General features: G+C 37.9%; 1 protein-coding gene across 1 annotated transcript in view; it reads right to left on the minus strand.

Annotated features, from left to right (window-relative positions):
* Positions 1-11,696, minus strand: part of LOC134649982 (cyclic GMP-AMP synthase-like receptor) — an 18,622-nt gene extending 6,926 nt beyond the window's left edge. The window contains exons 1-4 of the mRNA XM_063504797.1: positions 11,598-11,696; positions 11,199-11,406; positions 9,693-9,934; positions 98-221 (exon numbers count right to left, since the gene is read on the minus strand). Coding sequence (XP_063360867.1) covers positions 98-221; positions 9,693-9,934; positions 11,199-11,406; positions 11,598-11,641 — 618 coding nt within the window. The 5' untranslated portion in view covers positions 11,642-11,696. The remainder of the gene's footprint in view (positions 1-97; positions 222-9,692; positions 9,935-11,198; positions 11,407-11,597) is intronic.
* Between the last annotated feature and the right edge of the window lie 574 nt (positions 11,697-12,270).

Consider the following 12,270-nt stretch of genomic DNA (forward strand, 5'->3'; position numbering starts at 1 on the left):
TGGGTCAGTGAGATAATAAAAATATTCAATAGATGCGGGTAGGCCGCTTGCCGCTTTTGACATTTTGTCAAATATTCCAAAATATGATAATGTTTACCTCAACGTCCATGTAGGGCTCCCCGTGCTCGTTCTGATCGAAGAGGTTCATGGCTTTGTCGACCACACTCTGGAACCAGTACATGAACTGCGAGCGCAACAGGTAGTTGGCATCGTCTAACCATCTGTATCAGATATATTTTTTAAATGAACTGCCCAAACCTTAATTTGTCAAAACCATCGAATTCGTTTGTAAGTCGAGGAGTTAACTAGTAGGTAGGTACAAGTACCTACGGAAAAGTTCCACTATACGCCTTCCAGCTTTCATTATCAGTCTACCTAGTCTGATAATCTAGTTCGTATTTTGTTAAAATAGCATCAAATTACCGTGTGTACGAGGGCTGTTTGATAAGTACCCGTTTATGAAAAAAATTATCAGTTGTTTTGGTTTATATGCATTTATTTTTCTTCATAGTCTCCTTTTAGCTCTATACACTTGTTCCACCTATATTCAAGCTTCAATAAACCATCCAAAAAGTATGATTTCGGAAAGTCATTAAAATAGGCCTCTGTGACGGCAATGACTTCGTCATTTGATCCAAATCACTTACCACCGAGCCATTTTTTCAGGTTGGGAAACAAAAATAAATCGCATGGGGTCAAATCTGGAGAATACGGGGGGTGAGGCAATAGGGCATAGCGTAATTGTGTTAATTTAGCCATCAATGAGCTGGTGCGTTGTCGTGATGAAACAGTACTTTTTTATTTTTTAAATGGGGTCGTTTGTCCTTCAACACAGCGTCAAATTCATCCAATAAATTGGCATAGTACTGCCCTGTTATCGTTTTCCCCTTTTCTAAGAACTCAATATGTATAATACCCTGCGAATCCCAAAAAACGGTCGCCATGACCTTTCCAGCCGTTGGGACGATTTTTGCTATCTTTCGAGCAGGTTCACCCGGTAAAATCCACTGCTTCGACTGCCCTTTCATTTCCGGGGTGTAGTGGTGAACTCACGTTTCGTCTACGGTCACGAAACGACGCAGAAACTCCTTCGGGTTACGTTTGAACATGGCCAAACACTGCTCCGAAGTAGTCAGTCGGTTCCGTTTTTGCTCCTCCGTGAGTAAACGCGGCACCCACCTCGCCGATACTGTCTTCATACCCAATGTTTCTTCTAATATGTTTTGTACCCGCTCGATTGGAACATTTACAGCATCAACGATTTCTCGAAGTTTAATTCGGCGGTCGGCTAAAACGATATTTTCAATTTTCTTAACCATATCGTCTGTAGTCACCTCAATTGGGCGGCCTGGGCGATCCTCATCAAAGACGGTTGTTCTCCCCCGCTTTAACTCGTTAAACCAGTATCTGACGGTTGTCATAGAAGGAGCACATTCATGGTAAACAACTTGCATTCTTACTTTTATTTCATCACATGTTTTTCCTTCCAAAAACAAGAATCTAATTACAGACCGATACTGCTCTTTCTCCATTTTCACAATTTTAAGTTCACGCTTTCACTGAATCGCTGTCAAATGAGAAAAAAACAAAAGAATGCTGTTTTTTAAAAAAAAATCCCACCTCTGAAAAATGGCTTAAAACGGTTGTATAGATATTTTCGGCCCGTGATATTAATACATTTGGAAAACGGGTACTTATCAAACAGCCCTCGTATGTATAAAAAAATGCCTCTGTCTGGCTTATTGGCTACCTATACATAAATCTACGTTGTCGTGTTTTTTTATACACTTTGTCATAAATAAATAAAATATTCAAAGAATAGTTATTTGTACAACAAGAGATCAAAGTTTGATATTTCTTCGAGTGCTTATTTTGAGTCCCGTGCAAGCGAAAGATTCTATAGTAGATTCACGAGCGTAGCGAGTGAATCTAATTTAGAATCTTGAGCGTAGTAAGGGACTCAAAAGCGCACGAGATGTAAATAACTTTGATCTCGTGTAGTTCACAAAACTTTTCACCTCAGCAGTGTACGGACGGCGTTAATCAAACAACAGCTTCGATGAAGATCATGTTTTATTCTGATTTAATTGGGCAAGATACATGTTTTTATATGCAATGCTTACGTACTAAGTATATACTACACCACACGCCTCACCAAAAAAGGGAAAAAAAAGAAAACTGTAATTTTTTTTTTTACAAAAAAACAATTACCATTTCATATTACATGCTAGGGCGAATACAGCTTTGTACGGTTTTTATGAACCGACACTTCTTTATCCTTGACCTTTATTATTACATTTGGGTCAGATTCTCTTACAACTACGAATGGCCCTTTATACAGTGGGTCCAACTTATTACTAAGAGCTTCATTTTTAATTAAAATCTGATCGCCTGCTCTATAGCTTACAGGGTTAATATAATGGTCGTATTGTGTTTTTCGCACTGATTTCCCTTGAATTAAATTACATTTTGCATCATATTGACATTTCTGTAACCTGTATTTTAATTCAAAGGCATAGTCATTAAAGTTATACATAGGATCCAATGAATTACAAAGATTACTCGGAATATTACATTGTCTGCCAAATACAAGCTCGTATGGAGTGTATTTTGTTTGTGAATGAACAGTTGTATTGTAAGCAAAACACCAGTAGGGTAACCATGAGCTCCAATTTCTAGTTTCATTATTAGTTTGAATACGCAAATAAGATGTTAAATGTTTATGATTATTCTCCAAGGATCCTATCGTTTGATGATGGTAAGATGTTGACTTTAGATGAGTTATGTTTAAAAGTTTGTATACCTCTTGCATTGTAGAGGATAAAAATTCGGTGCCTCGATCAGTTATTATTTCTCGAGGGATACCGTATCTTAGAATGAAATTATTAACAAAAGCTGTCGCTACCGAGACAGTGTCCTTAGATGTAAGCGGATACGCCTCGACGTATTTGGTCAAGTCGCATTGAAGCGTTAATATATATGTATAATTATTACTATCCTTAATTAAGGGGCCCACTATATCTAAAAATAATCTATCAAACGCAAAGTTACCTGTGGTTGTTATGACCATCGGCTCCTTTGTATTTACAAAGTATTTCTGACGCTGACATTTGTCACATCTTTTGACGAACTCTGCCACGTCTTTGTCTAATCCTGGCCAAAAATAACGTTGTCGAATATTATTCAACATACGTCTGACTCCAGCATGACCGCTAGTCGGGAGCATGTGGTAGTCATTCAATATCACGCGTTGTGTATCGTGGTTGTCAATTCGTATGGTGCCTTTTAATATGCGCAATAAGGGTCCGGACCATTGCGTCATATTATTTATTATTTTAGCTAGCTCTTCAATTAAAGTCACGTTATCATTATTTCTAAAAATGTATAAACAGTCGACTGATTCATTATTACAAAATTCGCTCAGTTCCCTCGCAAAGGCAACTCGTGCGCGATGCGATCGGGTTACCGGCTTAACATAAACAATACTCTTATTTTTATCAAATGCATAGTTATCATATAGCTTGTCACAGTTGCGACTTATATTTCCCCACTCGTTCTCATTTAAAAATCGTAACTCGGTATAGCTTTTAGGAGGTTTAAGTACTTCTACGACTCTAGGGTGATCGGTCCTATTATCTGAAGTCCTATCAACCTGGGAATTATTTTCCTGGTCCATCTGTTTTCTTCGCGCTCGCGTTAAAACTGAAATATAATTTTCACCTCAGCAGCTCGAACAAGGGTACTTTGCTACTTAAAAACAGTGAGCAAAATGCGATTTTGCTCACTGAGTGAGACAAAATGAGCAAAATTCGATTTTGCTCACTCAGTGAGCAAAATCGCATTTTGCTCACTGTTTTTAAGTAGCAAAGTACCCTTGTTCGAACTGCTGAGGTGAAAACTTAATTGTTGGTATATCTTAAGAAAATATGAGTGAATAGGTAAGTGATGAAGAAGGAATACATTTTTCTGGTTCTCTAATATGTTCTCACTGCTGAGGTGAAAAGTTTTGTGAACTACACGAGATCAAAGTTATTTACATCTCGTGCGCTTTTGAGTCCCTTACTACGCTCAAGATTCTAAATTAGATTCACTCGCTACGCTCGTGAATCTATTATAGAATCTTTCGCTTGCACGGGACTCAAAATAAGCACTCGAAGAAATATCAAACTTTGATCTCTTGTTGTACAAATAACTATTTCGCTCATCTTTTTTAAGTCGTCACTGGTTAAAGTTATACGCGACAATGCGTCCGCAGCAATATTGTCTGTACCCTTTACATACCGTACAATAAAGTTATATTCTTCAAGAAGTAACCTAAATTTCATTAATCTGCTTGTGGGGTTGGTCATATTAAATAAATAAACAAGTGGTCTGTGGTCGGTTTCCACTATAAACTGTCGTCCATAGAGATAAGGTCGAAAATATTTGATAGACCATGTGATTGCGAGAAGTTCTTTATCTACGGTGGGATAATTGCGCTCAGCTTTATTTAAACTACGGCTCGCATATGCTACAGGGTGTCCGTTTCCGTTACAAAGAAGAGATCCTATTGCTATTCCGGATGCGTCAGATTTTAAAATAAATTTGTTCTCTTCACTAAAATCTGGGTATTGAAGTATAGGGGGTGTCGCTAATGATTGCTTAAGGGAAAGGAATGATTTTTTACATTCTTCATCCCATTGAAAGGTTACGTTTTTACGTGTTAAATTATTTAAAGGAACGCATGTCGCAGCAAAATTTGGAATAAATTTTCTGTAGTAATTTGCAAAAGCTACGAACCTCTTTACATCATCCGTATTTTGTGGCTCCGGGTAGTTCTGTAAAGCTTTAACCTTATCCGGGTCCGGTTTAATGCCGTCCGCCGAAACTATATGTCCTAAATACAAAATTTCCTTCTTTAAAAATTCACACTTATTCGGATTTAATTTCAAATTAAATTTACGTAGCCGACTAAAAATTTCCATCAGATGTTTATTGTGCATCTCCAAATTTCTTCCGAAACAAACGAGGTCATCCATATAAATTAAGCACTTTTCATAATTAAGGCCAGACATGGCTATGGTCATGGCCCTTGAGAAATAGCTAGTGCTGACCTTGAGGCCCATCGGGAGCCTTGTCATGCAATACTGGCCTGAAGGTGCCTGAAAGGCCGTATAAGGTCTACTTTTTTCATCTAAACTGAGCTGGAAAAATCCTTGGTGTAAATCCAAATGACTGAAATACATTGAACCGGACAAAGAGTCTAATATATCGTTAATATTGGGGAGAGGGAATTTATCATCTACTATCCGATCATTTAATTTACGAAAATCTATTACAAATCGCCATCGTTTGTTACCTTCTGAATCTGGTTGTTTGGGCACTAATAGTACGGGACTAGACCATTCGCTATGTGTTGGTTCGATAATTTTCTCTCGTAGCATTTTCTGTACTTGGCTTTCTAGTTCTGATTTTTGAGAATGTGGCAACCTATACTGCTTTACATAAACAGGGGTCGCATCAGGTTTTAAATAAATATTTTGTGGGTCTAATTTTGAGGGGGCTAATGTGTCGCCAGGTATATAAAAAATGTCAGAATATTTTGCGCAAATATTCTGAATTGAAGTTCTTTCCTCTTTATTTAAGTGCGATAATTCCAAAAGTGAAAACATGCTACGCACCCTATCTCCGGTAACTTTTATATCTCCAAATGTGCATAAATCATATTGTCTAATACTTTTTATCTCTGGTCTAAAATAGTTAAGATGTACCTCTGTATCCCTTGTATTCAGTAATTGAATTGGTATCCTGCCTGCCTTGGGTGTACATAGTCCTCCTGCCAAGAAAACGCCATTACAGAGTTCATTTGGAATAACCATACAATCTTCTATAAATTCCGTGTTTATAAAAAATATTTTTTCACATCGCGGTGGTATAGTTAAGTAGTTATTTGTATCTAATAATCCTAACTGTAGAGGTACCGTTAATTTTCCTAATTTATCTATGTCTAAGGATAACGTATTTCGCTCGTAGTCTATTATAGCGTTATATCTACGTAAAAAGTCTCGTCCTAATATGCCACTGGGACCGCAAGGCACAGACAATCCAACCTCTAGACATAGCATAGTCGCGCCACCCCCTCTGCCACACATACGGTAGCGTTACTCCATCTTCGAGTCAATCCCGTGCCGTGATTGGTCCGTGTCTTTGAACGGACCAATCACGGCACGGGATTCGCTCACCTCGTTCCCCCGCACCCCCGTATTTTTGGCAGCATCGGTTTCATGAAAGAATTGGCCTAAGCTCAGTCTAGAGGTTGGATTGTCAGTGCCGCAAGGTAAGTCTCGAAGTACGTGGAATTTATGACGCAAGCGGTGTCCATGTAAAGCAAAGTCTATATAAACAAAACCTTCTGTATGACGATCCCCGCCGATACCGATTATAGAAACGACTTCTTTTTGGATTGGAATATTTAGTCGTACAACTGTTTCGTATTTCACGGCCGATATGGCGGCGCCCGTGTCTGCTAATAGTTGGAATGTGGCATCTCCAATTACTACTTCTAGCGAGCTGTCATATTTGTATGCATATATCGAGTTAGGGACGAAAAAAATCGTAACTCGGGTTTTCAGATGTATTTTGAGTTTCCCGATTTTCATTAGATGTCGAAGGTTGGGGTTCCTGCTCGTCTGCTACATATATATTTGGTTGACTATTAGATCCACGGATAAATGAGCTACCGGATCTGCCTCTATAGAATCCTCGGCTCAGATTACTCAACCCGCGACCAATATTACTCTGAGCGTACATACCTCGCGAGGTCCGGTTCCTGTCGTACGAATACCGCATGTCTATATTGCTGGTCATTCCTCGACGCGGGCTGTTAAAACCGCGGCCTGCGCGCCGGTGGTATGACTGACCTGGAAAACCTCTTTCATTGACGAAGACTGAAGCTTCGTCGCTACCTCTTGTGGACGATATCTCCTCGTCCTTTGCGGCCTGGATTGCGTCCTTTAATGTTGGTAGATTCCTAGCTGAGAGTATGAGCCCTAAATTTGGGTTCCGCAACCCATCGGTGAACCTTTTTACTGCCAACTTTTCGTTGATGGGTTTCAGTACCTTATACGCATTTTGATCACCGTCAGCTTGAGAAATCGTTAAATCAACAAATAATTGCTCAATTTTTGTACCAAATTCATCAATAGAAAGTGAATGTTGCTTTGCTCTCATCAAATTACTGTGTATAGCTGTACTTGACTTTTTGGTCAGGAAATTAATTTTAAGGTCTGAAATAAGCGATTCGCAATCTGTGTATGATTGTGCCATTCGCAATTTAGCACTTTCGGACAAACGTGTTTTAAGTACGAATGTAACTAACTTAGGAATACTGTCCTGATCTAACATTGATTTGTATAATTCGATAGAATCAATTAGCTTTTTTGTAATATCTTCCTCTCCAGTCATTACTGGTAAGAGGTGGACCGCAGTTTTGAGGTCGAATTTCTCCATGGTGTTTGACTTTACAATATGACTGCTCGTACAAAAATGTTGAATTTTATTATATGTACATTCAATTTTACTACGCAATTCGTTAATAGCTTCTACTGTGTCCGGGTTAACATCTCCTTTCAAAATATTAATGTCTATCACTTTGGAACACGTTAAAAACGTATCATATAACTTATTAGCTGTAGTTAGCTTTTCCTTTAACTTTTCTCTTGTTCTTCTTTCTAGGCTTAACTTAAAAAGATTTTGCTTAAATTGGTTTAACTCATCATATAAATCTGTAAGCTGTTGAAGCATCGCAAATTTACTCAAAGAATATGATACGTTTTATATTCATTACACGTATAATAGTTAATCTAAGGCATAAAATTAATTCTACTAACTTACATTTTAAACACTGAACTTCACTTCACTTTCTTTGCACTTAGTATCAGCGTGCCACCTGCGTCGTAGAGAGCACTGGGTCCATGTTGAAGAAAAAAAAAACGCTCCGTTACACTTCCTCCGTCGGCCCGGTCTTTCTTTCCCGTCCAAATGATCGCCTGAAGGCCACTTGACCGTTAATTTCCCTCCGGATCATCTTCTTATGGCATCTCAAGTATATTTTATACAGTCCGTATATAAAAATCAAGCAAATGATGACAAGTATGGTCAGCAGGATAATATTTGTATTGCTGACATGGAATGCCAAATCCTTCACTGTGGCATTTGCTTCGTTGCTGCCTCCCGACGCTGTCTGGGCGATAATTACCTCCTGTGGTTTAGATGTACCTGACCCCATCTTAATAACAATAGCGTCGCGTCATTATTAACGAGTTTACACCATCTATAATTGTTCGATTTATAACAAAACACTGTTTTTGATTTCAACGATAGTTCACATAGTGTTAGTTTATTTAGTCCTCACATCTTAATTCAACCTTGCACTCGCGGAACGATACCGCTGCCTTAAAAGGCAGGGTCGCCATGTACGGACGGCGTTAATCAAACAACAGCTTCGATGAAGATCATGTTTTATTCTGATTTAATTGGGCAAGATACATGTTTTTATATGCAATGCTTACGTACTAAGTATATACTACACCACAGCAGTGAGAACATATTAGAGAACCCGAAAAATGTGTTCCTTCTTCATCACTTACCAATTCACTCATGTATGTATGTATGTATGTATAAACTCTTTATTGTACAAAACACAAAACACAAATTTATGGCACAGGATAGGCAGTACAAAGGCGAACTTATCCCTTTAAGGGATTTCTTCCAGTTAACCTTTGAGTAGATGAGAATTGATGAAGAACGTAGACAAATATAGCACTGAGTACAATAGACTAGAGGAAAGTCAATAAAATTATAAAAGAGGGCGAAAATAAATAATATAAGATAAAAATTAGAAGTAACAATATTTCAAATATAAAGAATACCTACGTTATATATAATAAATATAAAATATATATATATATAAAATATCTATAGTCACGAACAAGTTAATTCCGGTCCGATAGCCACAGCTTTTTTAACTGCCCCTTAAGCGACGCAACGGACTGCGATTGCCTTAAGGAGGGAGGCAACTCATTCCAAAGTTGAACAGCTCGTACCGCAAAAGATTTACCATACGCACGAGATTTGTGATGAGGTGTTGCCAGTGCAAGATTGGTACTCGATCGAAGGCGATGGCCACTACCATCTGCCAAAAACTTGAATTTTTGTAAGAGATAGAGAGGAGAAGAAGGAATAAAAAGAACATTAAAAAGAAGAGAAAGAATGTGCAGATCCCTGCGACGGCGGATGGGAAGCCAATGAAGTCATGTTTCCTTAAGATATACCAACAATTAAGTTTTCACTTCAGCACTTAAAAACAGTGAGCAAAATGCGATTTTGCTCACTGTTTTTAAGTAGCAAAGTACCCTTGTTCGAGCTGCTGAGGTGAAAAATGTATTCCTTCTTCATCACTTACCTCTATTCACTCATGTTTTCTTAAGATATACCAAAAATTAAGTTTTCACCTCAGCAGCTCGAACAAGGGTACTTTGCTACTTAAAAACAGTGAGCAAAATCGCATTTTGCTCATTCTGTCTCACTCAGTGAGCAAAATGCGATTTTGCTCACTGTTTTTAAGTAGCAAAGTACCCTTGTTCGAGCTGCTGAGGTGAAAATATAATTTTCAGCGGCATGTTTTAAAAAAGGAACCATTTGTCAATCCTTACTTGCAAGCCGTCTGGTTTATTTCCCAATCTTCCCCCTGATCCCTATTCGGCAGGTTCTGGAACTGTTTCCCCATCTTCAGCCTCACGAAGCCAGGAGCAATGTCTTCGATGACCACGTCGCTTTTGGCCGGGTTTTGGGGGTTTTCGTCCGGGTTGACGGGCAACCCGATTACGATATCCATGTCGAATTCATCGGGTTTGTTGATGCGTAGGTTGTCGTAGTGGCTGCCCGCGAATAGTACCTAATATTTAGAAATAGGTATTAAATGAAATATTATGGGATGTACGGGACTAAATCGACCTAGTCCACACCCACAGTTCATTTGGGTGAGAGGAATTTTTCCCGAGGGATTTACATTTGTGGCCAAATGTCAGTAGTAGCGGTGGTGGCCGAGTGGATATGACATCCGACTTCCAATACAGAGGTCGCGGGTTTAAATCCTGGCTCGTACCAATGAGATTTTCGGATCTTACCTATATGTACCTACGGAATTCATTTGATATTTACCACTAGCAATTTTCAGTGAAGAAAAACATTGTGAAGAAATCTGCATACATGTATACATCTGCTAAGAAATTCATAGGAGTAGACCCCAATCCGCATTGAGCCAGCGTGGAGACTATAAAGCCCAAGCCCTCTCGTGCAGGAGAGGAGGCCTGTCAGTGCCCAGCAAGTATACATACACCTACATTATATATATATACCTAGGTAACAGCAGTAAATGTTTAGTAGCAAGTTTTAAATGGCGATCAAACAGCATTCAGTCAGCTGTATTATGCAGCTATTTTTTATGCCACAAGGATTTGAATTTGACACAGGTAGGTACCTATTTCTATGCAGATTATTCTATTGTGTATTCAATGGATATCTATTTGTTGGTAAAATTATAATTTAAATATTTTACTTGGGCGAAGAATGGTGCAGTTTTAGGTTTCCTATCCTCCTAAGGCCCAGCCAATGAAACATCCAAGATTTGCCACTGAAATTTGAACCTAAAACTGTAGGAAATAGAGTCGATTTTGCGTTGATTGAAAATTGAACGAAACAAAGCAAAAGCACCACTGTTCCAATTGAACATGGTTTAAATGACATTGAACTGAATAGGTCCTATAGGTAGGACCTTGGGCCTTAGGAGGCTATAGTAGATACTTTTAGCAACCCTGATTTTCAATTAATTCATAGAGAAATATAGTAAGACAAGAGTGCTCACTCCATACATCAGTTAGACTATTAATTTCAGTGTCTACATCTAGCATCAAGTAGCGGAACTATTAGTACTGCTACTTGACAATAGATGTAGCACCGACCGGAAAGTCTTATCTCAACAGCATAAGACTTTCCGGTCGGTGCTACATCTATTGTCAAGACCAGTACTGATAGTTCTGCTACTCGATGCTAGATGCTAATAGTCTTTTTGGTACTAAAACTGATGTATGGAGTGAGCACTCTATGTATTTTTTTCTCTATGATTAATTGCAAAATTGGTAAAGGGGTTTGATACTCACATGGCTGGAATACTGCTTGTAGTACGGATCCGCTTCTTTCATCTGTTCATGCAGTTTGAAGAATATGTTTTCAAACACATTGTAATATTTCACAAAATCCTTATCTCTCAGTGCTATGAAACGCACATATATGTCGTGTAGGAGACTATTCAAACTTCTGATGATTGGTTTCGCTGGAACGTTCACTTCAGGCTTCAAGGAGATGATCCTGGTAAAGACATATATAGGATATATAACTTATTTTAAAAAGTAAAAAAGATATGTACAGCTAAAAGAGCCATTTTGTGTTGTCTAGTACCTACCTTAATTTTTTTTTCTTTAACCCCAAAAAAAATTAATGTGTCTGAAATAAAAATACCTTGCTTATAATGTAGAATTCATGACTACAAAATTACTTACTTAGCACCCTTGGCCTGAAGATGGTCTGTCAAGAAAACCACCATGGTGTGTGAAACTGCTTTTCCTGTCTAGAGTTTCCGGCCAATCCTTCTGATTTTGTACCAGGTAGTATGGCATGAACTTCTGCAAATGACAAAAAACTTCAGGGACAAACAAAATCAACTATCTACTATATAACTTCTGGTATAAAACTACATATTTCAACATTATTTATTGGTGACTGTACCTATTTGTACTATCAGCTTGACTTAGTTTAATAAAGTCATTTATTTGATATTTATTTATAAGTTAGTAATACATAATAACTAAACTAAATTTAGGCACAGGTACCTACAGGTAGGTTACATTTATTAGGTCAGTTTTTATTTAACGAGTAGACCTCATTTGAAACAATTGTAAATAAAAAATCACGCAATGTAAATTAATTATTGTTAACAAAGAAAAACAAAGAGAATTTTTGAAAACAAATATTTACATTTAATATTAATTGGGTAAAAGTAAAATATTAAACATACCATACCTAAGCAAAAAGACAGTGTTCCACGTTCCACTTTCTTTTATATTTGCGTTGAAATGAATCAAGTAACGTTGTCTTAACTAAAATTGTAATCAAACTAGAACTTTCTGCGCGGACGACGAAATCCTTGCGAAATAATTATATACGAAGGATTAT

Source organism: Cydia amplana, chromosome 8 (genome assembly GCF_948474715.1).
Source record: "Cydia amplana chromosome 8, ilCydAmpl1.1, whole genome shotgun sequence".
Taxonomy (NCBI): Eukaryota; Metazoa; Arthropoda; class Insecta; order Lepidoptera; family Tortricidae; genus Cydia; species Cydia amplana.